The 26,381-nt window shown below is 54.3% G+C and overlaps 5 protein-coding genes across 5 annotated transcripts; all 5 read left to right on the top strand.

Moving 5' to 3' along the window:
• Positions 1–462: 462 nt before the first annotated feature.
• On the top strand, positions 463–1,301 carry NECHADRAFT_100235 (uncharacterized protein; the record flags this gene model as incomplete). The annotated part of the gene is made up of 1 exon (XM_003052304.1): positions 463–1,301. The coding sequence occupies exon 1, from the start codon at positions 567–569 to the stop codon at positions 1,299–1,301; it is 735 nt and encodes a 244-aa protein (XP_003052350.1). The 5' UTR covers positions 463–566.
• A 4,628-nt stretch (positions 1,302–5,929) lies between these two features.
• On the top strand, positions 5,930–7,872 carry NECHADRAFT_79429 (uncharacterized protein; the record flags this gene model as incomplete). Its single annotated transcript, XM_003052303.1, has 3 exons — positions 5,930–6,182; positions 6,231–7,504; positions 7,564–7,872. The coding sequence occupies 3 exons, from the start codon at positions 5,930–5,932 to the stop codon at positions 7,870–7,872; spliced, it is 1,836 nt and encodes a 611-aa protein (XP_003052349.1).
• Positions 7,873–13,387: 5,515 nt separating this feature from the next.
• On the top strand, positions 13,388–15,607 carry NECHADRAFT_37819 (uncharacterized protein; the record flags this gene model as incomplete). Its single annotated transcript, XM_003052302.1, has 1 exon — positions 13,388–15,607. A coding segment is annotated over one exon (2,220 nt), but the record flags the coding sequence as incomplete, so codon positions are not given.
• Positions 15,608–16,546: 939 nt separating this feature from the next.
• Positions 16,547–17,681, top strand: NECHADRAFT_79427 (uncharacterized protein; the record flags this gene model as incomplete). Its single annotated transcript, XM_003052301.1, has 3 exons — positions 16,547–16,597; positions 16,755–17,415; positions 17,470–17,681. The coding sequence occupies 3 exons, from the start codon at positions 16,547–16,549 to the stop codon at positions 17,679–17,681; spliced, it is 924 nt and encodes a 307-aa protein (XP_003052347.1).
• A 6,156-nt stretch (positions 17,682–23,837) lies between these two features.
• On the top strand, positions 23,838–25,525 carry NECHADRAFT_100233 (uncharacterized protein; the record flags this gene model as incomplete). Its single annotated transcript, XM_003052300.1, has 2 exons — positions 23,838–24,118; positions 24,154–25,525. 2 exons carry the CDS (start codon positions 23,838–23,840, stop codon positions 25,523–25,525), a joined length of 1,653 nt encoding a protein of 550 aa, XP_003052346.1.
• Between the last annotated feature and the right edge of the window lie 856 nt (positions 25,526–26,381).

Genomic DNA, 26,381 nt, shown 5'->3' with positions numbered 1-26,381 from the left:
AGAACTCATACAACTCCATTAAAACCACAAAACCTTCTACCCGATTGTTTCTCCTAGTCCTACCTTGGAGACAATCTGTTCTCAATGCCTGGCGTGTCCCGTGTGTGAAACCCTCCGCTGAAAATCGGCGGTTCAGGGTAGCTCATGACCGGAGGCGTCTACAATGCGACCAGCTACGTCATAAGCAATTCATCATCCACTTGGACAAAGAGCTTGCCGCTAGGTCTGCAATTCTTACCCTCCGCATCGGGCAATGGCTTGGAGCTCTGGAGCTGCTGGAATCTGATCGGCAGCTCCCCTTCCCCGCTGCATGCAATGTTTGCGTGCGCCAGGCACCTGCGAGGTCGATCAATCACCTGACGTAGCTGGCAGTCACCGATTCCATCGCCACAGTCTCGCTTTAACTTCGACACGACTACATCATCTCGTGAGCTGAGAGTAATTGTAAATAATCATTCAGAGGAAAAACAAAGGCCGTTTACCAAATCTTACCTCGAGAGAACGATCAATCGCGATACGGAAGAAAGACAAGTCCTCACGTAGCAGCGCCAGACAACATCACCAGGATGCCTCCAGTTCCCATCTACACTGCGAGCCCTATTACGGCGGCCAAGGCATCAGGAATCACGCCGCAGACAGCGCACTCAGACGACCCTGAAGCGTCGGCGGGAGCACCGAATACCACCGACTCGCCTACTAGCACGTACCCAGCAGCCCAGCCCGGAGCTCGTCCGTCAATGCCAGCACCGACTGGGGTACCTCACCACTCGGCAGATGTCCAGCCAACTCCGACCCAGGCGGCCGTCGACGCGAGCCCTCCGGCCCCGCAGCCGGGAGCCGTACCGACACCTCCAAGTTACCTTCCGCCGCCGCCCAAGACCGGCGAGACTATGCACGGCACCCAAGCGCAAGCTACAGAAGTGCCCATGCCTCCCCAGATGTCTTATGCGCCTGTCGGTGGATCGGAGTTCGCCGCGCAACATTCTTCGACAACGACAGCGCCAGGCTCATCCCCGATGGTAGGCCTGGGATCGACGTCCGGGCTGGGCGGACCTTCCGGGAGCGACTTCTCGCACCCACCAGGATACCACCAGAACGTGCACGCATCCGAGTTCTCCAGTTCTCAGAGGGCAGCGCATGAACTCGCCTTGGCCCAGGATAACCGAAGGCCGTCGCTGTCACTGATGGGAGATGAGGATGGAGACGGGGTGTGGCAGGCGGCTAAGAAGTGGGCTTCAGCTGCGGGTGACAGTCTCGCGGCCGCCGAGCACGAAGTCTGGAAGAGGATCAACAAGGAATAGGAGGGGGACGATGAGGTGACAGGGCAGGCAGGATAGGGCAGGACGGGGCCGGGCAGGGTAAGAATTCTGCTACCTCGGCATCCATGGTAGGGCTACAGCCAGGATGATGATTGCTTCTTTCTGAGTGTAAATAAATTAATGTTTGAAGGGGAACGGACCCGTCATCGATGGTGTTTCCGTTGTTCTATTTCCAGAAGCGCTGGGGAGAGGAAACGGCGCGGGAGGGAGTGCCGAAGGCCAGAAACGTCTCCCGCAAGGCCATCTGGGATTCAAGGTAGCATCGAGAAGCCCAAAAGAACTATCTGCGGGGGTAATATGGCGTCACCATTGGCTTATGATGTCCATTTTGAGAGAAGACGTGAGTGATGGTGGCCATGAGAAGGTGGTGATCCAATTTCCCGTGTGAGTGGTGCCAGGGACCGACAAGACCGGAACCCCTGGTCGCAAAACGGCCTTACCGGGGTCCACAGAACAAATCATGGAACGCCGATAGAAGGCGGAAAGCAGCCAGGGCGCTGCTGCTGTCAGTGCGCGACAGATTATCCTGGGCAATTGGGTGTCCCCTCCATCCCGTCACTCACAACTCCTTGATGTCCTGGATTTGATACGAGGCGCAGCTTGTCTCGAAAGGGAAGTAGGGAGTACCATCTCTCGGCGTCCTGGGGTTGGCGGCCGCAAGGGGCACACATCCATGGTCATCGTGGGGGGAACACTCAAGCTCTCAGCTCTTTAGGCATTGATCATGGCTAGGATCGGTGATCATGCATGATAGTCATGGCGCTGATGGTCTACTGAGCTCTCGGGGCTCTGCGAGCGGCGTCGGGCTGGGCTCAGCTCAACGCCCTCGAGGGAGGGGAGGGGAAGATGGTGGGAGAAGATGACAGAAGGTCTCCACGACGCGCTGGCATCGAGATGACGCGTTGCGCGCGACATTGGGAGGCGAAAGGGAGCCCGACAAGAGTTGCGGTAACAACGAATGGGCGAACGAGGCACTGCCACGAATGAGAGTAATCCGTATGGAGAAGAGATGAGAGAAAGTACTGGTTGGATGACGAGCAAAAGGAAACAATTGCAAACGCGATGTAACAGTATCGAATGGGCTAATGCGCTGGCCGCCGAGGATCCGGCAGTTGCTGTGAGATGGAAATCATCTGGAAGTTGAGTTACGACGCTGGATGCGGTTGGCTGCCCTGCCTGGATGAGAAACGACGGAGCCGCGTCCAAGGAGCCATGGAAGGATGGATGGCGCCGTTCGATGTTCAGGTTTCGAGGATGAGATTTGACCGAGTTGGAAGGGAGAGATTATCTCTAGATAATCACACCTTGGTCTTGGTACCTAAGGTAAGCCTAAGCTTCAGGTTAGCTAGCGAGGTCTGGAAAGTGGGAGGAAATAATTCGGCTGTTGTTAGAAGAGGTTTAGACGGGACGGAATGGAAGCTGCCTACTATAGCTGATCCACACTTTCACCGTCCACCGCCTGTAGGGCAAGCCACACAGTTCTGACGTGTTCATCGCAGAATCGAGCATCTGGTGGCTACCGCCTCTTTTCGGGCACTGGCAGCAGCTTCCAGCGAGCTTCTAGTGGACGTAGAGCGGAAATCAGCGAACATCCATGGATGGCAGCCCTCAAGCAGTGGATCCATATCAGTGGACATGCTGGAAGAGACCCTGGTCCTGCGACAGATCTGAGACAGCCGGCCCCCGGCAACGTCCCTGCACGAGCCCCTGATTATGCCCCGGATCCAGGGAGCTTCGACCAATTGAAGCCTGCAAAAGACAATTTCTAGGCCGAAGCGGGTTAGAGAAGATATAGTGGCACCGCACGCTCCCGTGCCACACCCTGGACCCCTGCCCTGGGAGCCCCACTTGCTGCAAATCAGAAGGCGTCCCACGACCAGCTCCAGGCCAACTTCAAACGCGCTTGTCCAGCTTGCTTTGCTTCCTCTCACAACCGCAACCTCTTTCCAGCGCACTTTCGCAAGGCTGGCAGCCCAATATGGACGAGGCGGAGGCGACGCGAAACCTACAGCGATGGCGCAGCTACGATGGCCAACTCAGAGATGGGCAGAATTCTGCTATACCGCCTCATCGTCTATACCCTCCTTCACCATGTCTGGACGACTCGGACTCGTACAGCGCTTCAGATGTGGCGATCTGGACTCGTGGCCGTAATCTCTAAGCATATATCAGCGGCAGGCGGTTTGCTATAGCTGAGGTGGGAATCCGATTCGTCCTCTTCTGCTCAACAGTCACAGATGCCTCCCACCAGCATCTGTCGGTCAGGTTCCAACTTGAAGTCGCATCGGCCGCTCCCGCCTCTTTTTGCTCTCAACACGCAAGCCGAGAGAGAGAAGAGGGTCTTTCGATGACCCATCATGCGAAAGCTCAAACATCGACATGAGCACTTGCCGTCTCGCCTGTGGGCGCGCAGGTGCTGTCTGCCAATCCCGAAATAGCCATCAAGGCTCTCCCCTCCCGCAAGTTCCGTCGCCGCACGATCAGGGCACAAAGTACCTGAGCAGCCCCTCATGCGGGGGATCTGAGGATGAAGTCTTTGACGTGTGTGCTATATTGCCATGTACATGGTCGCACCGGGAGGCACTCGTGGTCTGCGCTCTGTCTCGAGGCGATCCCGAAGCAGCTCCTGGCCCGGGTGCTCAACGATCCCCAGCGGCTCGGTTCCTGACTTGCCCTTGGCGACCGGAACCATTGAGCAATTACGGCGCATCTACCTCTACCCCCGAGGCTTAGCGGTTTCGACTGTTGTGAAAAATAGCACACATCTCTTGCACCCTGGGCAATCCAGAGCGCACAGTCCTTCTCTCGGGGTCACAGGGGGCGTGCCGGCCGACCCTCAGAGGGGCGTGTCTCTCCGAGCCGACGAGGCGAGGCGTCGAGTCGCAGCGTTCCGGCTGAGGGTGTCGAGTGTTTGAGGTGGTGTGGCTCCATCTCCGGCTCCGCTGTCGTCGGAAGTTTTGTCAACCCCAGACGGACCTAACGTGGCCCAGTTTGAGTCGACACGCTCATGTTCGGTCGTCGTCGACTCACTCGCCCGCCCGCCCACACCACCTCCCCCGTCGACTCTGTTTCTTCAGCGCCGGACGAGACAAGCCACCTCCGTCGAGCTGCTGCTGTGCAGCCCGACTGGGCGGTCCACTGGTCCGATCGAGCCCCTTGGCGATACACTTGACGCCTGCGCCGCCCTTGGTATGTCTCGGAGTCCGTCTGGGATCTCGACAGGTCCCTACTTCAATCTCATGGCCTGTACGCTCTGGGTTGCCTCTCATGATGGTTATCGTCCCTCATGGTGAGCCACCAGCGTCTCTCTTGCTCCCTCTAAGCTCGGCAAAGCCGTTTCTTCTTAATCTCTCGATCCACACGGGCTCCCTCCAGCCTTGTCGCCTGAAAGCTGTGACCTTATTATCCCTAGTCCGGGGTCCCTCGACACCTTGTCCCTACCCCTGTTCGCTAGCTCCACCGGCTTCTCAACTTCCTTGTCCACGTCCATCTTATTGACGAACATACTCGCAACCAGGGCCCATTCAATCCTAGCATCGCTGCGACTCTGCTTTGCACCGGACTCCCCCCTCCTCTCTACGCTTCTCACTTGTACCAGTTCACAGATCGGTCTGTGTTCGACCTATTCGGCCCAGCCCCTCCCGTCTTCCCAAACCTCTCCCCTGGTGCCCGTCCCTGACTTGCGGAGCCCGTCTCTCCCCATGGATAATGCCTCTTGTCCTCCATACACGTCTTCTTTTATACCTCCAGGTTCCGGCTCCGCCTTCCAATCTGCTTCTTCTTGCACCTGCTTTTCTGCGCGACATCACCCGCTCATCAGCTCTACTCGTTTTCCAGTCTCCAGTCATTCCTTTACCCGTTGACATACAGCAACGCAACTCACTCACACGTATAATATATACACCCAGCCCAGCCTGCCCACCGCCACCCACGCCTAGAGCCTGTCCATTCCTTCTAACCGAGATCCGGCCTATGAGCTTGTCCACACCAACTGCTTCGCTCTCATTTTGAAAAAGAATCGAATACACGCGTCTCTCAGCCAACCTCAACCTTAACCTCCACCTCCCCGCCATCGCCAGCTTGGGAACTCTCTCGTGATAGCAGCTGCCGATATACCCTGGCCGAATCTACTCGTTCCTTACAACGCATTCATTTACAACGCATGTTGGCAGCCCGGAAATTACTCCCACTTCCGAGTTGGCCATTGCGGCCTTAGTTGACCAGGTAAGCCAGAGATGTCCCGCGGCACTCCCGAAGATCCAGATATGATGTGGACCTCGACTTCGCCCTAGCCAGTTCACCTGGCTGCCCATCATCGCGGAATCATGCTGACAAGCGCCCGGTCCTTGCTAGATCCGTTCTGCATAATAGTTTAACGGCGCGCTCCCTTGACTTGTTTCTTGAGTTCCCGACTCTTGTCTTGTCACACCCTGACTGTAGGCCATAGCACTCTTGTCTCTCCTTCGGGTCACTCCTTCACACCCATACTTACAGACTATGATCACAGCCAAAACATATATACATCTGCTTGCCTTTCATTATTCTACTTTTTCTGCCTCAACGGCCGGCTTCAATATCCGTCGAGGTCAACACCTACAGTCAAAGTCAACATGAATTCGAATGAGTTCACCGAGACCGAGTCCGTGCTGGGCTCGGACGACATGTGGTCGACACCCACAACTCAACCCAAATCGCGACCTATGCCAATCTACCAAGGATTTTCCTTTTGCGGTGCTGAAGATTACTCTTCGGTGCCATCCTGGGACTCATCCTCGGTTTCGTTTCAGCAGACCCCAAGCGAGACCATGTCTCGCCCCATGTCAATGCATCAAGAACTCTTCCCTCCTACCACCATGGAAACCTGTGAGTCTATAAGAGCCCAACCGCGATACACTGCTGACGTCAACACAGCCACGTGGATGGAGAAGCCGAGTGAAGATCACTTTGACCTGCAGGGCATCGACCATGATATGAACATGGGAATGAGCTCTTTCACTACTGACGAGGCTATTCCTGTTCTTGATCTCAAGTACCAAGGCGGCGTGATGGATGAAGACCTTATGGCTACAGATGATACTCACAACCGTCGCATGTCTGGCTCTTCGTTCTCCATGTCGACTTCCGGTGCCCTATCGGATATCCCCTCTTACGACGACTTCTCAACTGCCCTCTCCGAGGCGCCTTCATTCAGCTCCGACTACCCTCCTACCTCTAACCGCAACTCTTTGATGTCTTCTACTCAGCTCTCACCTGTGGCCTCGCCTCGTATCGCCCCTCAGACGAGGACCGAGCTGGTGCGCACTCAGAGCCGCGGCCGTGGTGCATCTCCTTCTCCCCGACCTGGCGTACGATCTGCTCCCTACAGCGTCGAAGGCCCAAGAGTCAAGCGATGGTCTACTGGCACATACGGAACAGCATCGAGCCGAAAGCCTGCCCCGTACGTCTACCACCCGTGCTCGGACATGTTCAACACGCACCAGCACATGTGCTCTGGTCACTCGTCCCCAGCCGTTGGCGCTGCTCCTCTACCCCTCAACTATGGCAACCTTCAAGCGATGCAGCAAGCCCCATTCGTGGTTCCCAGCACTCCCGTGTTCCAGAGGAACAGTATGCTTCTTCCGAGCCAGCTCCCCTCCCAGATCTCGTCGCAGCCTTGGCAGACGGATGTGAACCACTTCGCAGCCCCTCCGCCTCTTCTGTCTCACGGCCTCTTCAGGATGCTTCAGAGCAACGGAGATCCCACCTCTCTGAACAGCCACTACGCCGACTTGTCCGACCCACCCGATTTGTATGCCGCTCTTCAGGAGGAGCAGATCCCCCCTCCTCCCGAGGACATGAACCCTTCGGATCCCGACTTGATTCCCCGCGAACAGGAGCTGCGATTTGAAGGCGACCTCTACACCCCAAGATGGGTGCGAGGCCATGGCAACAAGCGCGAGGGTTGGTGTGGTATCTGCAAGCCCGGAAGGTGGCTTGTTCTGAAGAACTCGGCCTTTTGGTACGACAAGTCATTTTCTCACGGCATCAGTGCGGCAACCGGAAGCTCGTTCCAGGAACCCCAGCAAAAGAGACGCATGGACGGCAACCCTGATGTTTGGGAGGGATTGTGTGGGAGCTGCAACGAGTGGATCGCTCTGGTGAGCAGCAAGAAGAAGGGAACGACTTGGTTCAGGCACGCGTACAAGGTAAGCAAACAAGCATCTCATCCTCGGCCCCAGCAACAATCTTGGCTAACATGATAAAGTGCCACACTCACCTCAAGGTTAAAGACACGCCCAAGCGTCGCCGCGAGAGCAGCAACGCAAGAGCCCTGGCCATGTCGACCATGGCCAAGGCCAAGACTGAAGTTCAACGACCCATGACGCCCCAGATGCCAACCTCCTCGATGGATGTTGCCACTACGCCCACGCCCGCTACTATGTCGCAAATCACTTCTCATCCTCAACCGCAGGCCCAAGTGGTCTCGATTGTTCCCGCTCAGGAGCCATATACCCTCGAACAAATGTCTGGAAATGTCCTCGCCATGACCGAACCCTTTCCGAACATGATTTAACTCGCCACGACTTTTTTCGTTTTCTTTTTTTTTTTTTTATTACATGCTTCAAACGCTTCTACTCTTTTTTGATTTTGCCATCTCATGACAGCATATGCATGGCCGCGGATGGCCCGACACTCGTTTACTATGTTATGAAGATAAAAAACCGGGGATGATTACTTGATACCAGTCGGAGCTGAAGGGGGTGACAGTTGATCAGCCCCTAATGCACTTTAGTCTTCTGTTTGTCTTTTTTGATTCCTTCTTGTTTATGCTTTTTTACTTTTGGAAACTTTGGAAGGGAACTAGGAGAAAGAAAGAGGCCCAGCTTTGGAGTCCAAGTTGTTTATGGTCTAGAAGCTGGGTCACAGATTGGTTGTTGGGAAAAGGTGCACAAGAAAGAGAATGCGCCAATGGGAATTTTGTGAGGGATTTTTCAAGATCAGGTTTTTCTTTTACTACATAGTTTTACATCTGCTCACCTTGTTGAGGGATACCCAGGAGTTTGTTCTTTTTTTCTTTTTCTTTTCTCTACTTTTTTGCACTAGATAGAATGGTTGGTACAGGAATTGGGAGCACCCTCTCTTTGCGAGGGGCGAATGATGATTGAAACGAGCAAGATGGACGATGCTGCTGGCCAGTCGGATACAATTCATGCTTCAACAACAACAACTTAGATAGAAATGGTTACGGTCACCCAGAATATCACTGTCGTTTTCGTTTGCGCTTTACTTTACACATTGACTTCATTGAGACAAGAGGATTGAGGAGGCATGAAACACGTTGTGAATGAGATCGTCGCGTGCGTCTTGTTTCGACGGGGCTGGACGCGATGTCACATCAATTAAAACACAAGGCTTGCCTCCCCCCCTCCCCCGTTGCAACAATGCAATGTATCTTTGGAGATGGGGAAGTGGTAGTGGTACCATAGAGCTAGGGCCTGCTACAGAGGCGAGGGGGTGCTGGCATGATGCTCGGCGGTTCTCTGCAAGCGAGTCTGGAGTCGAGTTGGTTGCGGTGCCTGGGGGTTTTTGGTCTTATAGCGCTGTTATAAGGCCAGGGTTTCTTCAGGATCGACGGCCAATCTATGCGGTAGGGTGACGTTGGAGATGTTTGTTTTGATTGTCGCCTGCTGGGATCTCACCCGAGGAAAGTTGACCGATGCCTGCGAACGGCATCTATCACTCTGTTGGTGATGGTGTTGAGGTTGTCAAATTGCAAGAAACAATATGAGTTGCCGTTTATGGGAAGTCGTGATGATACGAGGGGTCCGGACGACTCGATTCAGTAACCGACAATAAAACTCTTGAAACAAGGCAGGACGTGTCACCTCTTAGCAGTCCGTTATATAAGTCCTCATAGAGAGCAAGCCCGTGATTAGCGCCCAGTGTGTGCAATCACACGTTGCGTCCCGGCTGTCCAGGCCAGGCCCAGACCAGGGCTGTCGGATCGGCGACGCGACCTTGGTCCCGGGGAAAAGCTTCTTTGACGCAGGTACCCGGCTCGAGGGAGGAAAAGCTTGGGTCGTATGATTAGACTATTACGGTCGGTACCTGAGGACGGGACCTGAATCCGTGGGCTCGGTGTTTGTAACCGGACACTGCGTGGGCCGCGCTGAGGTGAAGCAGAAGCGAAGGCTTGATGGGAACGTAGGTTCGCTTGAGTACACTTTGAAACGGTTGCCGGGATCGCGATCAGACGATGGGGGAAACTAAAACTCTCTCTCAAGAAAAGAGCGAGGCTGAACTAGAGTTGACAACGCATCGCATCCCGCTTACCAACAAGGCTTCCTTGTCCCGGTAGGGCTATAGCGGACTGTCAACATGGGTTTTACAAACGTTCCCTGGAACCTTTGGAAGAGAGCGAGGACGCGTCTAGCAAGGTCGTCTAGCAAGGGGCACAAAGGGGAAACACTTCCGGGAGAGAAGAGATCTGGATCTTTGCTAAGGGGGGTGTGGGTGGAGAGAAACAAGTTGGTGTTTTTTTTTCCATTTAATCTCCCAAGATTCATGCGGCGCGGAGACCAGCCCGAAGGTGCCGGCCGGGAACGGAGGTGGGCTGCCGGGGAGCGGGGAATACTTTTGTCACGGCCCGGACAGGCAGGCAGTTGGGGGGAGGGTCCAGACGTTTACCTTTTTTGACGCGCCGTTTGATAGTTTCTTGTCGTTCCGACAGGTTGGGCCTGGTTGCATAAACTTGACTGCCAGGGGGTTTAATGGGATTGCGCGCGGGAGATCGAGGGCTGAGATGGATGGATGGTGCGCATGAGGGACGGGAGGGAAGGGATGGATGGATGCAGTGGTCGGCAGTTGTTTAATGGGTAGCTGAAACGGTCTATGGATGAAGGGTTGACGACGACTTAAAGTGGTCATGAGGAATCGACTGCTCACATCTCTCAAAATAGCTTCTCAATGGACTCGATTGATGATGTTTTTATGCGATATGGTAGCGTTGTGCCCCTTTATCACACATCAGGATAGCTCGGCTTACGAGAAAACTATAAAAAAAAAACCAACGGACAAAAGCATTATCTCAAGTCTCCCCTCAACGTGGTTGGTGGGAAAGTATTAAAAGAGAGAGATAAACGGGCATTGAAAGAAGAGAGATCCCCCCCCTCCAATGCGTTGGAATGCAAGCACTTAAAACCCCGGTCGGGTCCTATTTCCGGAAAGACCAACCATCCCGTCTGTTGAGGGTGGCCAATCACGACACGCGATGCCGTCGCATGGTGCTTTCAACGTGTACCGTCCTGCTGGAATCATGCGGCACGTGGAAAGGGGGGGGGGGGTTAGCAGTGTGTATTATGGGATGAAGAGCCGAAAATCGTGTGTATGTCTTGCAGCAGCTTAAGCGAGCTGAGTTGCATTCGATAGTAGTGGTTGTTGTGAGTTTGCCGGGTGAGGATGCATATGCGTGCGTGTGTCGCTATTCGCAAGTTTGAATCCGTCCATTTCGTCCCCGCTGGAGCCTTCAGTTGGAAACTTCCGCGGTAGGCAGTGGACACACACTGATGTCAAGCTGCAGCGGCGGAAAACGTCCGAGCTGGAGAGCGCCATTGTGGAGGAGGAATATGTGAGGCTTACGTCTGTCAATTGAAACCGCAGAAAGTATGTGGTGGAAGTCTCGGATGTGCTGTATCCGTAGTTGTCTGGTTGCTTGGCAGTTTGGTTTCTATTGACAACTTGGCTATGTTGAGACAAATGAACCATTCCAACCAAGTTTCTAAAGAGACCACGATAGTTGCTAAGAGATGCTCAAAGCGACCACAGTTTCACATATCGTGAGTGACAACGTTGGGTCAACTGACTCGAAAAGATATATAGTATTTTTGACCCCTGAGGTGGTTGCTAGAGGTTGTCAGACACGGCTCAGACAATACAACGCCTCGATGACGAGTGCAACTGGACACTATGCGTTTTGGCAGGGGTGCGTTGCCCCTATCATGACACAGCTAGGTATGTGACGTGCTAGGTTTCTCGAGCAACGTTCTAGTGGTGGAAAAGTATCAGTATCATGGATCCGTCTGAAACAGTGTCAACAAGCCAGGCCGTTTTTCTCTGGGTAAGAAAGTATCACTGCCTGAGGCTGGCGTCTTGTTTTGGTCTATTGCCTGACGACGGACAGCGCCCGGTAGTCGATCACGAAAGTGGTGAGCTGACTGTGGTTTTGGTGATCTATTGGTTGGCTGTGGGCAGCCGACAGCAAGATGCAGGGGGGTGGTTGGAGGTGAAAGATGCAGCTCGGGTGATAGCAGCTGCAGATAGACATGGGAGACTTTTTTTATTGTCATGGTTATTGCCTGCCGTCGTCTAGGACTTGATCAACTATTTTTCTCATTGGAAATCAGCTCGGAAGGAGTCGGCCGTCGTATCTGCATGTGTGACGGGGAGAAGTCATAGCGGCAGCCATCCATTGGAACCTTGATGTTGTGATTGTTACTCTTTTTTTGCTTTCGGTCAGCTTCCCGGGGCCGGGCCCCATCGACAGCCCCGACATGTTTGTATTCAGACCAAGTTATCACCGGCAGGAAAATCTACGGTTATCATTACAAGTCTTGTTGTCATGCCGTCAGCTCCTCTCCCGCACATTCACCCGCCCCTGGCCTCCTCGGCTGGTGCCTCTTCCAGATTAGACCGGTTCCAGTGGTTGGCTGGTGAGAGCCCGCAGCGTGCTCTAGCTGCCCTCGCCACTGAAGCTAGCCCCCTGCAAGGCCCCTGGAGACATGCCCCGGACCGCCTCTCTTGGTTGCCCAACAACCGCCAACGGAAAAAGCCCAGGCAAATCGCGTGAGCTGAGGTTGGTTTACCTGATGCACCAAGGCTTCAAGCCAACTTTCCATCATTCTCCGTTGCTTGCTTGCTTGGCTGGATTGTTTGCTTCATTGTCCTTTGTCGAGTCTCTATTCTCCTATTCTTCTTTTGGATCTTTGCAAAGAAATCAGCTTTCAGCTCGGCTCCAAGCCCTGCAAACAGTTGCTGTAAACAGCAAGGTTGGGCCCGTATCCACTGCATCCGTCCATCCAATCCATCCCGTGCATTGGATCCCATCATCCATCCATCCTGTCCATAAAATTTACCGACCTACGAACGACCGGACGGGACCTTTGACCTCGACCTCGAACTTCGACCCTCTTCTGCCTAAACTAATCCCACGACCGACCCCGCGGCCACGGCATCACGATCGAAGCGAAGAGAAGAAGAGAAGCTGTTGAGGAGAAGGAATCTGGAAAGCATCGATGAAATAATCCAATTTTACGCCCGAGGTAGGCTTCTGGTCCCTGCCCCTTCTCCCCTAAACGTCTCTGTCTGTATCAGCATCAACATCAACATCAACATCCATCTCTCCCATCATCACCACAACATCGATTGGCAACGAGACAGGGCCTCAGCCAAGTCTCAAACCCAAACTCTACGGCTTTCCCCCTCTCATCCATCTCTATCCTCGGCGTCATCTAGCGGGGCCTCTATCCCTCCGGCCCAGTCTAGTCTCTGTTGTCTCCCTTTCCTTCCCTTCCCTTCCCTTCCTGCCCCTCCTCTTTTTTTATCGGGGCTTATGGTCCGTATGCCGACTTCATTCCTCCCTTTGTTTGGACCACTGTCTTTGATCTCTCCTCTCGCTGCAAACAAAGGCTGACGACACTCTTTGTTCAAAACAAACAGTCTTAGACTTTAATGCCTTCTTTCCGTCCTGCCATGATCGTTTACGACCTTCTATAATGACCCACGTGCACCGACCTTCGACATCCAAATCCGAATAGACTTGATCCTGTTACAAGCTGTCCTGCCCTGCCCACGCCGAGCTCGAAATCTTCAGATCCCATCTCGAAACCGACCTGCTACAGACCCGCTGCATACGCTCTCTTACCTGCACCGTTTCTCCAAAGTTTAATTTTCCGGTCCTTTGCATGTGTTACCGCCGTTGCTGAGGTCTTCTCCAACGGCCCGAGGCTGACCGTGCACGCCACCAACCTCGAATTTGATACTTCCCACGGCCTGCCTCTGGTTTGGCCTTTATGACAAGCAATTAAAGCTGATATGAGCGGGGATCAACTGGCTATCAGGCAAGCTCAATTCCAAACCTTGCCTCAACTGCACCATGTCATCTCTACGTCTCGGCCCTGCACGTTGTTGCACAACCACTGACAGTTTTCCTGTCCTACAGCTTTACCGATCCGAACCCTCGTCCACCGACTTCTCAACAAACTCCCACATCCGCCGTCTTCCCTAGTCCCATCTTCGAGACCCCAAAGCCCGGGCAAGGTTCCGTTACCGACGCCGGGGGCTGGACGCCGCGCTTCGCCGAGGACTACTCTGTCTTCAACAAGACCCCAGGGAACCTTCGGGGAAACCAGGTTCCCTTCGTCGACCTTAGTCCCGCCACGCCCGCCAGCCGCCATAAGAGGCTGCTCTCCGCCGAGACATTTGCCGCCGAGATTGCAACCCATGTGAATCACTTCTCTTCTAATCCCAATCTGCCACTGCCGCCGGTCGATCCATCCCGCCGCCTGGCCTCATCACCGAATTCAGTAACCGTCCCTCAAGAATATATAGCCGATTCGACTCCCTTGCCCAGCCCTGATCCGTCCAAGCAGCGAAAGTCATCCAAGAAAGCCAGAAAGGCCGACCTCAGCGGTTCAGAGCCTACGCAGACGGCGACACCTCCGCCCACTGGACGTAGGGGAGAGCGGAAGCTCACTGACAAGCTCACGATGCAAAATGATCAGAGCTTCGGTCAGCCTGACTTCACCGGCGCCTCTCAGCAGCAACATGATATTGCCGCTCTGATGGCCGCCTCTGGTGACATGTTTGGATATCCCATGCCAACGCCTGGCACTGCCGGCTTCTGGGACCCTTCAATGGGCATGGACTTTGACTTTAGTGCTTCTCCTTCTAATGTCTTCCAGACAACTCCTGTTCAGGGACACCGCCATACAGGATCTTTTGACTGGAATAACGACATACCACTATTCCAGGATCCAGCTGCATCTTTCGCTTCGAACCCAGAGCCCATTCAGTCAGCTCGACGTGACCGCACTATTGCCCCGAAACCACTCGGGCCAACATCAGCAACGACGGCGGCAAGTGCTGCCATGTCTGCAGCCCTGTCCGCACCCATAGACGACCCCTTTGGAATGTCACAACAAGCGAATGGAGTGAATCCCGGACTGCTCTTTGGGTCTACGCAGAACCCCATGTTGGATAGCGCTGCTCTTATCCCTGTGACACAAGCTGGCTCGGCCGAAGCTACCATCTTCCAGTCGAGGTCGAGAACACCTCTGGGAGAGGATCTTCGGCGATCAGCCAGTGTGAAGGAACTCAGAGCCACCAAGGCTCCCGATCGTGCACTTGCTCCCTCTCCCGTCAAGTCTAACTCCCGCCCAGGGATGGGTCGAAGCGTCAGCGAAAATCGAGGCAAGAGAAATCAACCTCAGACCCAGAACCGACCAGTCCTGCCCAAGCTGGCACCCGCGGTTCGACCAGTTTCACAGGCCAGCAATGGATCGAACAGTGACAATGGACGACCCATAGCACGGCCGACCGGAAGGCTATCTCCCATGAAGAGTCAACATCGTCTATCGGGTCTGGCCTCTATACCCGAGGCACCACTGCAGCCACCGCGAACTCGAACTTCTGTCCGGTTCACGATCGACTCGAGAGGCAGAGCCCGTGCTGAAACAACTGTCGTACACAATGAATGTGACTGGGATGGAAGCTTCAGCCACCGAAGGACGTCCCGAGATAGGAGTCGAACAGGCGAATTGGGATTCTCCGAAGATGAAGACTCATCTTCTGACGATGAGCCCATTATCATCCCCAGCAGGACCAGTTCCTTCAACGCCTCGTTTGCTCTCCCGGACCCCCTGAAGCCTGTTGGCTCCATCTTCCACTCCTCCAGACGCAGTGTCAGCGATAGGAGCACCAGTAGTATCGGTGCTCACGATGGCATGGGAGGGTCGCAACACGATGGAGAGAGCGAGACTGAGACTTTCATGCATGAGCGCCGCGAAAAGGTCGGGGATGCCACGAGCGAGCTGCGCAAGGTCATGGAAGACCGCAAGAAGCGGTCAAATCAGATGGGAGGAGCGGGACAGCACCGGTACTTACAAACCAACAACTTGGGCCCCTTCCGGGGCGATACCATCTCGCCGTCAACCCTCACCGACTCCAGCCTCGTGACAGACAGACAGGATATCCGGTGTGTCTGTAGCAGAAAGGGGGCTGACGGGGGAGACGGCTTTATGATTCAGTGGTGAGTGGCTTCCAGCCAGCTTGGTGGCGGGCCGAGACAGAGACATGGTAGAGTTTGGGCTGACCTTGGAACCAGCGAGTCGTGTGAGATGTGGCTGCACGGCAAGTGTATCAATATGAATTCGCGGACACGACCGAGGGTTTACATCTGCGCATTTTGCGCAAACACGCCAAACATGCGTGGAGGGCGACTGCGAGACACGGGGCGAGGAAGCATGCTGGGCGTCGGGGCCGTGCCGTCACCTTTGGCAAACAAATCATTCAGGGCGTTTCGATAAGGATTGGGTTGATGAGCATTTCTGAGGGAGTAGACAATGGGAGGAGTCCTCGGGGTGGGTCTGATTTGAATACACATGCATCTGGTTTTATGAGACTGTCATACTCAGTTCGAGTGGTGTGCCGTGATTCTCTTGCCTTTGACACGAGCAAGGTCGGTGAGCTATTGTCTTGTGAGGATGACGTACATGGGTGTCACGGTAGACGAGGGCTAAAGCCTCATGTGTTGGAGGAGTCTTGAGCATGAGGCTGTGATGGATGGAGGAATGCCACGCATCAGATGCTGAAGGGGTTGATAAAAGAACGCTTATGCTTATGCTTGCTTGTGCAGACACAACAGCCCTGCAAGGCATAAGCATAGATGAAGAGCTCAAGACAGCCTCCTCTCCGAGCAAGTGCCCAAAATGACCTTGGTCTTGACTCTTGTTGGCCAATACCGTTGCCGCCCACTTTGGCTCTGCTCTGCCGTCGAGGGCCGAGCCGGCCACTGAGCGAAGCGCCGGCCGCCGGAGCTCCAATCTCGGCATGATGGGGTTGAGGGGCGGGGCAGCATCGGCTGGAACTCAGAAAACGGATTCCCAAAAGCCGACCTAACCACTCTCTTCCCTGTCTATTTCGACTCTATTCCTACCAATTCAAAGGTTATAAACCGTGCGAGTGAGGAAACAATGACTGAAAACAATATTGTCGTGCTCGCTGGCGACTACTGTGGTCCTGAGGTGTGTTGGCAAGTTCAACCTTTAGGAGCATCTCATGGGTGGTGTAAGTGTTGCATTGTTTAGCCCACGTGCAGCTGCACCCTCCTACAGCTTACCTTTGCTGACCTGTCTTCTTCTTCACAGTGCTCTATCGATGCAAACGGCAGCCCCCTCATAGGTGAGACCCTCGCCGCCGAGGCCGTCCTCCTCGGCTCCATCGGCGGTCCGGGATGGGGCACCGGCGACGTCCCGCCCTGAGCGGGGCCTCCTCAAGCTCCGCAAGGAGATGGGTACCTATGGTAGCATGCGACCCTGCTTCTTCGCCTCGGACTCGCTCGTCGCCCCCCAAGGCCGAGGTGTGCCGCGGCACCGGCTTTGTCATTGTGCGCGAGCTCACCGGCGGTATCTACTTTGGAGAGCGCAAACCGGCTCTGGTTCTGCCTGGAACACTGAGCCTTACTCCCACGCCGAGGTGGAGCGCTTCACCCATCTGGCTGGTTTTCTTACCCGCGGTCGCGGTGACAAGAAGCTGTGGTCTCTGGATAATGCCAACGTGCTTGCCACGAGCCGATTCTGGCGCAAGGTCATGACCGAGACGTTTGAGAAGGAGTTCCCCGACCTTAAGGTCGAGCACCAGCTCATTAACAGCGCGGTCATGATCATGGTCAAGAACCCTACTGGTCTTAACGGTGTTGTTGTGACGAGCACCCTGTTTGGTGACATTATCAGCGACGCGGCCAGAGTCATCCCCGATAGCATTGGTCTCCTGCCCAGTGCCAGCTTGAGCGGTATTCCTGATGGCAACAGAAAGAGTAACGATATCTATGAGCCCATCCACGGTATGTATTCTTTCCCAGTGTTCCAATACTTGCTAGCTGACTTTGATTTACAAGTTCTGCCCCTGGTATCTCGGGCAAGGGCATCGTCAACCCCATCGGCACGATCCTGTCCGTGGCCATGCTTCTCTGATACTCTCTCAACCTCCCTGAGGAGGCTGTGGGTGCCGCCCTGGAGTCTCCGAACCAAGGAACTGGGTGGTGGCGCCAACACCAAGGAGCTCGGTGAGGCTGTCATCAATGAGGTTATATGGATCCCCAAGGCATAAGGGTTGAAAGAGGGGGGAAATGTTATGCGAGTTGACAGTTCTGGCTAGAAAGGAGGAGAAAACCGCAGGCTAAAAACGCATTTGCAGGGTAGTATGATGACCATTTTGGAACATGAAATAGTAAAATAATCAATGATAAAAGGAGATATCCCGTGGGATGCTTCATTTTGCGAAGAAATATTCAATCTAATACCGGGTATCACGTCCATAGTATTTTGAAATGAACATTTTTATGTAGACTGTGCTCGTCGTACTGCCCAGTCGATGGTGGTCATGGCTGGTGTGCTTCCAGTTAACCTAGACCTGGAACTGAAGCTCTCTTAGTTGAACAATCCTTGTAGGATGTCGGCTTGCTCTTGAAATGAGGCCAGTGTCTTGAAATTTGGGCAACGTGCATACGGGCCGTGATGTAAGCCCGGGGACGTACGTTAAGCTGAGGATGCAGTATCTCAACTGCCGGTGTGAGACATCTACTTGACTTACACAATGAGCAGAATTTGCCTCCTCACGCAACCCATTCTCTTCAGCCGCATATTAGAGTCCTTCTAAGCTGGGCTTGGGTTACAATTTCAACTCTAGACATGCACTTAAAGTAGAGTTGATGGATAATTCCGAGGATGGACACCGAGAACAATTCTATCTAGTCGAGACTCAAACCTAAACCCAATTGCCTTTTTTGCTTCCGGAGACATGGAGGAAATATCACGACCCGGAGCCCCTCTTCCCAATAGACAGGGTTTTTGACGGTCAACTGTGGATTTCTTGTCACATCATGGCATGTCCCGTGCCAACAGGCATCAAGGATATGGCCCTTGGCAAATGACAACTGCGAAGAAAGAGAAAAAGAGGTCGATCAAGAGGACGGTCCAACGCGGGGGACAGATGCAACAGCGTGGAGAATGCAGGTTGAACGGGCGTTGATCCCGATTCTTCCAACGACAAGACGTTGTATTCCTGCCTGTCAGACTGGATATGCGGGAATCACGAGTTGTCCACGCCGTGGCATGAGGGGAAGGCCTGGCAGTAAACTCATGCCGTGGAAAAAAGCATGCCACTTTTTCTCTTCGCCGCGATTGACTTTTTTTCGGTTTGCGAGTTTGAAAAAGATGACTGCTGCCTCTGTCGGGGTTGGTTACAATGCAGACAAACGTGCATTAGGGCTCCATCTGTCTGCTTGCTCCCCCGGCGGATCAATATGCCTGATGCTCTTCTTCTTGTTCTTCCTGCTTCCGGAGGAGGGGGCCGTACGTCTTATCACGCGGGCTCTGCGTTGGTCAGAATCTGGGCTCTGCTTCTGGGAAGGGAAGTTGCCGACGCTGATCTGCAAAGACTGGGGTTCTAGGTCTTGCGAGGGGATGCAGGTCTAGAAAGGGCTGCAGGTTTTAGAAGATGCCTTGTTCCTGCTCGTCTCGGCAATGGGAATTGGGTGGGAGGTAAAAGCTTGGCCGGTGATGGAGGTATGGGAATCGGGCTCGCCTTTTTTTCGTACAGTAGGGAATGGGGATGGCGATACGAGAAAAGAGGGGGTTGAAGGGGAGAGAAGATCAAGAGTCATGACGTTGAGACTAGCGGAGAATAAGCTTGAATCCAGTGTCAGTAGGTACATCGTACATCCATCGCGGCTGATGTCGTTTGAAGTGAGAGCGAGGAGGTTGACCGGGATTGCCATGATTGGTGGAGCCTTCGGTGGCCGCAGAAGAGGAGTCATGATATGGACAGGCCGGCATTGCACTGACTTGCAACACTTCTGCATGTCGCTGGGACGGGAGAGGAGAAGTCAATTCCTCTGGTAGTTAGTTTATCGTGTGTTGCTTTGTGCGTTGTGCCGTGTCGTGATGGCTGCAAGCGGGCAGCTTCAACATTAGCCAGCTCAGCTCAGGTGGACATCAGTTGAGGTTCCCGTCCTCCACACTCTGAGCTGTCCAAGCAGCTGTAGCTGGCTGTCTGTGCCCTGCTCCCGCTGTAAGGTACTGGCTGTGCCTGGCTCAGGTTCGCAAAAGAAAAGGGCGGACACGCAGTGCAGCTCGAGGCCAGCCAATCGAAGCGGCGACGCCATGCGCCGAGGAGGGCAGCTCTCTCTGCGTTAGCTGTATCCTCTCGGCCAAGTTGCACACCCACACGTGTTGGCCGTGTTTGCGTGCTTTATCGTTGGAGGCGATGGAAGCGAAGCAAAGCAAAAGTAAAGCTCAGCTCAGCTCCATCATGCCTGATGATGGCAAGCGTCGTTTGCTTTCCCTCTTGGCTCTCGGATAGGACGGAAACGACGGTGCAGGTTTCTGACTGCTTCGATTCGATTGGGAGGTGGGCATCCATCGGGATTATCCTTTTTCGAATTGCATCGCATCTGCTCAAGCCCTGCATCCATGAATTGACCCCCTGGTCTTTGGGGTGAGAAAGTTGTGACTCGCTCGTGATGTTGCGAGGTGTAGGTGTGGCTGGGATGGATCCCCCATGTGAAGAAAAGAGGTGTGGATGTGGCTGGCGCTGAGCGACAGTACCTTTAGAAGCAACCACACCACCTATTCACGATACGAAGTTGATTATCTTGATGGCTCTTGTCTTTCATGTCATGGGAGCTCTTTTAGGATTGCTGCTGGGGAACCGAAAAAGAGGCTGTTTCGTATTGTGAATAATTTCTCAATATCATTAATTTACCCATCCCAAGTTGCGGCCTTTCTCTTGTTATCCCCGACCCTCAGATCAACTCTCTAGCCCGTCTGATGTCATGTTGGTCTCATCCTCATGGAAGCCTTTTTTTCCCTTGCAGGACGAGTTTTTTCCTCTTCTGCCTTTTTTCTGCACCTCACCCTCCATCCCGTAAGCGTACATGGCGTCGTGCAACCCAAGAAGCACATGCGGGCTGAGCAGAGCAGGTATTTTCCTGTATGTACCAACAGTGAGAGCGGCTTGGCCCCGTCGAGGTTGGATTATGGCTTGAGGGCACGGCTGAGCTTTGTGTCTTTCAGACGCTGACTGACTGCAGAATGCCGAATATCGTATATTCGAGTTACATGAATAGTGAGATGATGGCGAGGCAACAGGGTGGTTTCTTACTCTCTCACTTACACTGAGGCGTTTCCCTTCACGATACCTCCCTGGCTACCTTATTTGATTGTGGCGCTTTGGTTCTTCAGGCCCCATCTCAACCCGTTTGCTCTAAAACTCAATCCTCCGATGTTGAGAGCTACACCAGCGCTAGTACCGTCCAGGGCAGCATTCTCTCGTATTCAACGCCCTCCTCCTACACACCATCATCGTCAGGGCGCGTCCGAAGCAACCATCTCGGTCGGTATCTTAGCCGCAGAGCATCACAGCATTGGCCCTTGCCTCCTCCGCTCTGCCATGATGCGCTAAGCCCACGGAACCGATGCGCTAGAGCCGCTTGGTTGAGACAGACGGTTCGCTTCTTGGCTTTGGGTGCGCGCACGTTTAACCTCGCCGATCTGGTGAGAGAGGCGACGGATCTTCTCGACACACCCGCGCATCACATCACTTCAAGCAATGTCTCCTGCACGGCAATCACTCACTCTCTAACCCCCGGCCCCTCGCTTTGTTCTCGCGCTCTCGGTCGTGCGAGATGAGCCGCCCTGACGCCGTAGATCCCGGGGCAGCGAGGGAGAGACAAAAACAGGCTTCGGCAAAGGACAACGCGTGGTGGCTTGCTGCAGGTTGACGCTGTGGTAGGGCAGATGAGGCTGCTCCTTGGCTGATACCTCGACCTCGTCCTCGTCAGACTGTCGATTGGCCCGCGACCAACCGACATCGCGTAATGGTTGTCGTTCGCCCAGGCAGGTCCAGCTCGACCGACGAATATGCCGTGCTCGTCTACAGGACGCGTGCATCCGACTCCCCGTCGTCGCCGCTGCTGACATTTTGAGTTTCAGAACACATGGCCGCCCGGCCCAAGGCCAGGGCAGAGCATGGCGAGGCCGGTTCACCTCGACCTCACCTTGAAACCCATTCATGGTGGTTGGTAGAAAGCCAGAATATCTCGGAATTGCCATAGATGCCCGGAACTATCGTCTCCCACAGAGTGCAATCCCACACTCCCGGACCCGGAAACCTGGGCTGGTACAACAGCCGCATGTCAGAGTAGCCATGAACAGGGCTTGTATCACGATCAGTGAGGGGGCCTCTCTCGGCCGGTCGTGCCCGTCGACCCATCTCCGCAGGCACAGCGCAGTCGAGAGAGAGAGAGCCAAGTCCCGACCGCTCTCACCATCGGCCCATAGACCCGTCCGCCAAGTCTCATCGACCACTCCCACAACAACATGGCAACGGGGATCAACACCCAAAAACCCCCGTTCCTAGTCTTGGTTCCGCATGTCGGGGGCCGCTTGGGGGAGAGGACCCACCCCTCCGAAACCATGGCTCTCTTTGGGCTCGCCCTCCTGGGGACCTGGGCGTCGTCCATCGAGGCAATCGTCGATTGGCGACAGATGGGGTGACGATCTTGACTAACCCACCCGAGCAAGGTGCCTTCGGCATGAGGAAAAGCCTCCTCGAGACAAGAGAGGCTCATCCACGCCGTGCACCTGCGGTACCTACAGCACAGGCACAAGCACAGTCAGCACCTTGCTATCCACTTTGACTGCTCGTCTGCCCTCTCCGCTTGCTCCCTCGACTTGCTCCTGCTGTCACGGCAAGCAAGTTTATGCGTCTTCCTTGTGTCATGGCTTGGTTGGCGCCAAGTCCTCCGTCCACGTAGCTCGGCTGGGTTCCTGTGGCTTCACACCGGCCTGCCCTGGCATGGGGCTTCACGTCTTGTTGGCTGCTCGTGGGGAGCAATTGGTGATGGCGTTGACCTTTGGGATGCATCCCAACTCCCACGGGACGACCAGACCTGGTCTGTCAGGCCGACTCGCAGGCCACATCACTAACAAACCGCTCAATACATCTCAGTCTCGCATGTCAGTACATGAGGTACCTCGACACTAGTTGCCTCTCGGCAAAGCGAGGTAAAACACTCGTCGATGTTTGGTCGAGCCCGCAGTCCAAGCCCTAGTCGCTTCGTTTCCGCCTTTCTCATTCATCCCCGGTCCGTTTTACCTTTCCACATAACCACTGTTCCTGGAGACCGACGTCAGAAATCACCAATGACTCCCGAGTTGAGCCCGAGAGTTGCAGCGCAGTGCCCTGTTCCGCCCTATCTGACTTGTGTGATGGTGGTTCGTGTTGGAGGAGGAGCACATGGCAAACTCGCTCGTATCTGACTGTGCCCATGGTTCCTCATGCCGTTTCCCGTCTCAGTGGTTCCCCAGACGGAGCGTTAGGCTGATCCAGTCATCAACTGAGCAGACGCGTCCTTCTACTGGCCCGGGTCTGGGTTTGCTTCGCCTTGTATCACCTGAGCTGATAGGCAGCCTTGTCGACGCCTGGATGCCACAGGATCTTTTGTTGAGCTTCGAGCAAGGCCGACATATCGGCCCTGCTATTGCAGATCTACCTGTCCAGGATGGAGCTCCCAGAACCTTGCCAAAGCGAGCTCTCAGGCGTCTTGGCCATGTCCGAGAGGGACTCGCCGACCTCGTGCATGATGTTGACATCACGTCTTGGGCCAGCTCTGACTGGGATCACCGTGAGCTCTAATGCCTCGTCCGGCCGGTCCTTAGTTCTCCCCGTCCTTGCTACCGATGCACCCTCCCTGCACAAAGCTCTTGCTCCAGTGAGCTCCAGCCACATCCTCCAGTCTGTTCGAATAGGGTTGGACTGATGATGTCCGTATCACGTCTTGGCAAAGGCCACCCCCCTCCCTCGTCGTCGATTCTCGTCTCTTCGCAGCAAGAGTCAGTCTAATGCAACCCGAGGTGGAGTTGGAACGACAAAGTCTGTTGGAACTAGCCTGCAAAGTTGTCATGGCAGCATGGCCACTTCGGGCTGGCCTCTCTGTCTCCTCCTCCCCGAGGCCTGGCCACCCAAGCATCACGATACAGATATAAGCGTGGCCCTCAACCTTCTTTGGCTTTACTTTCTCTCTTGCATTATCTCCAGCTTCTCATCAGCGGCCATCCCGATACAGGCCTCGAGTTCCTTTGAGTAACCAACTCGTTCAGGTTACTTAATACCTTCGCTCAACCACTACACTATCGCTTGTTGACCCCTAGCACTCGTTCTTAACACCCTCGTTGAAACCAAAGCCCTCCTACAACTTTCGCTATGAAGTTTGGCGCTGCCCTCCTGGTCTTGGCCACCACGGCCCTGGCCCAGAACATCCGAAGAGGAGACTATGGTGAGGACGACTACAGCAACGGAGGAGACGAATACGGAAGCGGCGGAGAGGAGTACGGTGACAGTGGAGATGATGGATATGGCGACAAGGGCGGTGATGAGGGTGGTGACTACGGCTATGGTGGTGACTACGGCGTGACCAAGACCGCTGTGACCTACACCACCGTGACTACCTGCCCCGTCACCTACACTCATACCAAGGAGGGAACGTAAGTGATCTAATCTCTCTGATACTTTGGCTCAGTCAACTCACAACATACAGCACCTACTGCGTGACTGAGCTCACCACCTCGACCATTGTCGTGACTGAGACCAAGGACGTCCACGTGACAGTCAAGCAGCCCGATGTCACCAAGGAGTACACTGATGTCCAATATGCCACGCGAACAACTGTGTGCCCCGTCACCGTGACCGAGACGGTCGGCGGCGAGGTCATCACCAAGGTCTACACCACCACCAGCCTCATCCAGGAAGTCGTCAAGACCACCGAGTACGAGAAGGTTAAGCAGCCCGACGTCACCAAGCACGAGACTGAGGTTGAGTACACCACCCGAACCACAGTTTGCCCCGTGACCATCACCAAGACCATTGCTGGTGAGGTTGTCACTGAGGTCTACACGACAACCAGCGTCATTGAGGAGGTTGTCAAGAGCACCGACTACGAGCACGTCAAGCAACCCGATGTTACCAAGCACGAGACTGAAGTCGAGTACACGACCCGCACAACCGTCTGCCCTGTGACGATTACTAAGACTATCGCCGGCGAGGTTGTTACCGAGGTCTACACCACTACCAGTGTCATTGAGGAGGTTGTCAAGAGCACCGACTACGAGCACGTCAAGCAGCCCGATATCACCAAGTACGAGACCGACGTTGAGTACACTACCCGCACCACTGTCTGCCCCGTGACCATCACCAAGACCATTGCTGGAGAGGTTGTCGTTGAGACATACACCACCACCAGCGTGATCGAGGAGAAGGTGCAGACCACTGAGTACGAGCACGTCAAGCAGCCTGATGTGACCAAGTATGCCACGGATGTCATCTACTACACCAAGACCAGCCTCTGCCCCGTGACCCTCACCAAGACGATCGAGGGCGAGGTCATCACCGAGGTCTACACTTCGACCGACTACATTGTCGAAAAGGTTGAGACCACCATCTACGACCAGGTCAAGAAGCCCGACGTGACCAAGAACGAGCACGTTGTTGTCTACAACACCAAGTACAGCCTCTGCCCCATCACCGTCACCAAGACCGTTGAGGGTGAGGTCGTCACCAACGTCTACACCTCGACCTCTGTCATCGTCGAGAAGGTTGAGACCACCATCCCTGCCTACGAGACCATTGTCAAGACTGTCGGCCAGGGCGAGGTTGTCACCCAGTACTCCAAGATTGTCTACACCGTCGGTGGCGGCACCGTCTACGAGACTGTCGCTCCTCAGCCCACTACCGTCCAGCTCCCCGAGACTGAGGTTGTTACTCAGCCCGAGGTTACCGTCCCTGCTACTCCAACTGAGGCCCCCGTCGAGGTCCCTACTGGCGCTGCTGCCGCCAACAAGGCCCCTGCCCTTGCCTTCATGGCTGGTGTCGTTGGTGCCATTGCTCTCTTCTAAATGCAGCACGATTGGACTCTTTTAAAAAAAAACACCTCCCAGGTTTTCTTTTTCTACTCCCCTTCGCTTCTCTTCTCTGAAACTCATTGGGATAAAACGGCTGTCCGGGATAAAAAAGAGGGACACGACTTTTAATTATCACGGCGTTGGCCAACATACGAGATGCCTAGCCAGGCAAAACGACATTACGCTCCTTTTGACGACTATTTGGGATTGGGACAAAGCGTCCGGCTCCTGTTCCCAGGATGCTTGGATATTACGCATGTGTATGACAGGGTAGAATGGGAGGGCGGTTTCCTTTTTTCTCTTCTCTTTTTTCTTCTAATTCTATTTCTTTCATGTCTTTTTCCCCCGTTTTAATATTCTACAGTGAAATCACCTCTTTTTGGGGTGATGGAGGAGGTCTTTATACTGCTGTTCCCTGCCGCAAGGTGAGGAACGGATTTTTTTTCTTTTCTTCTCTTCTATTACCCATTCTTAATTTCTATTGTATATATTTGATGCTTATTTGTCTGAGAGAGAGATTGGTGACGACGAGGGAGGGATGAGAAGGGATTAGGATAGTCAATCTGGACATTGGTTGTTTGGAAAAGCTTGTTGAATGTCTGTCTGTGCACGCGTGAAAAGCCTCGTCATTAAAAACGGTGACGCCGTGAAAATGTGATAAGCTTAAAGATATTTATAACCCATTTGCAAGCCATGTTTGTTGTTTTTTGCTCGTGCGATGGAGATGCCGGTGATCAGACCAAGGCTTGCAGTAGCTTCGGCGGCTGCTTCGGAGGAGGCTGAAAATGGTGAAACGAAAGAGGGCGTGTCCTTGGTTGTAAGCGAGAGAGAAGCTTTTGAGTTGGAATGT

The sequence above is a fragment of the Fusarium vanettenii genome, assembly GCF_000151355.1.
Source record: "Fusarium vanettenii 77-13-4 chromosome 4 genomic scaffold NECHAsca_3_chr4_2_0, whole genome shotgun sequence".
In the NCBI taxonomy this organism is placed as follows: domain Eukaryota; kingdom Fungi; phylum Ascomycota; class Sordariomycetes; order Hypocreales; family Nectriaceae; genus Fusarium; species Fusarium vanettenii.
Note: the sequence above shows the minus strand (reverse complement) of the source record. Positions and strands in the feature narration are given on the sequence as shown.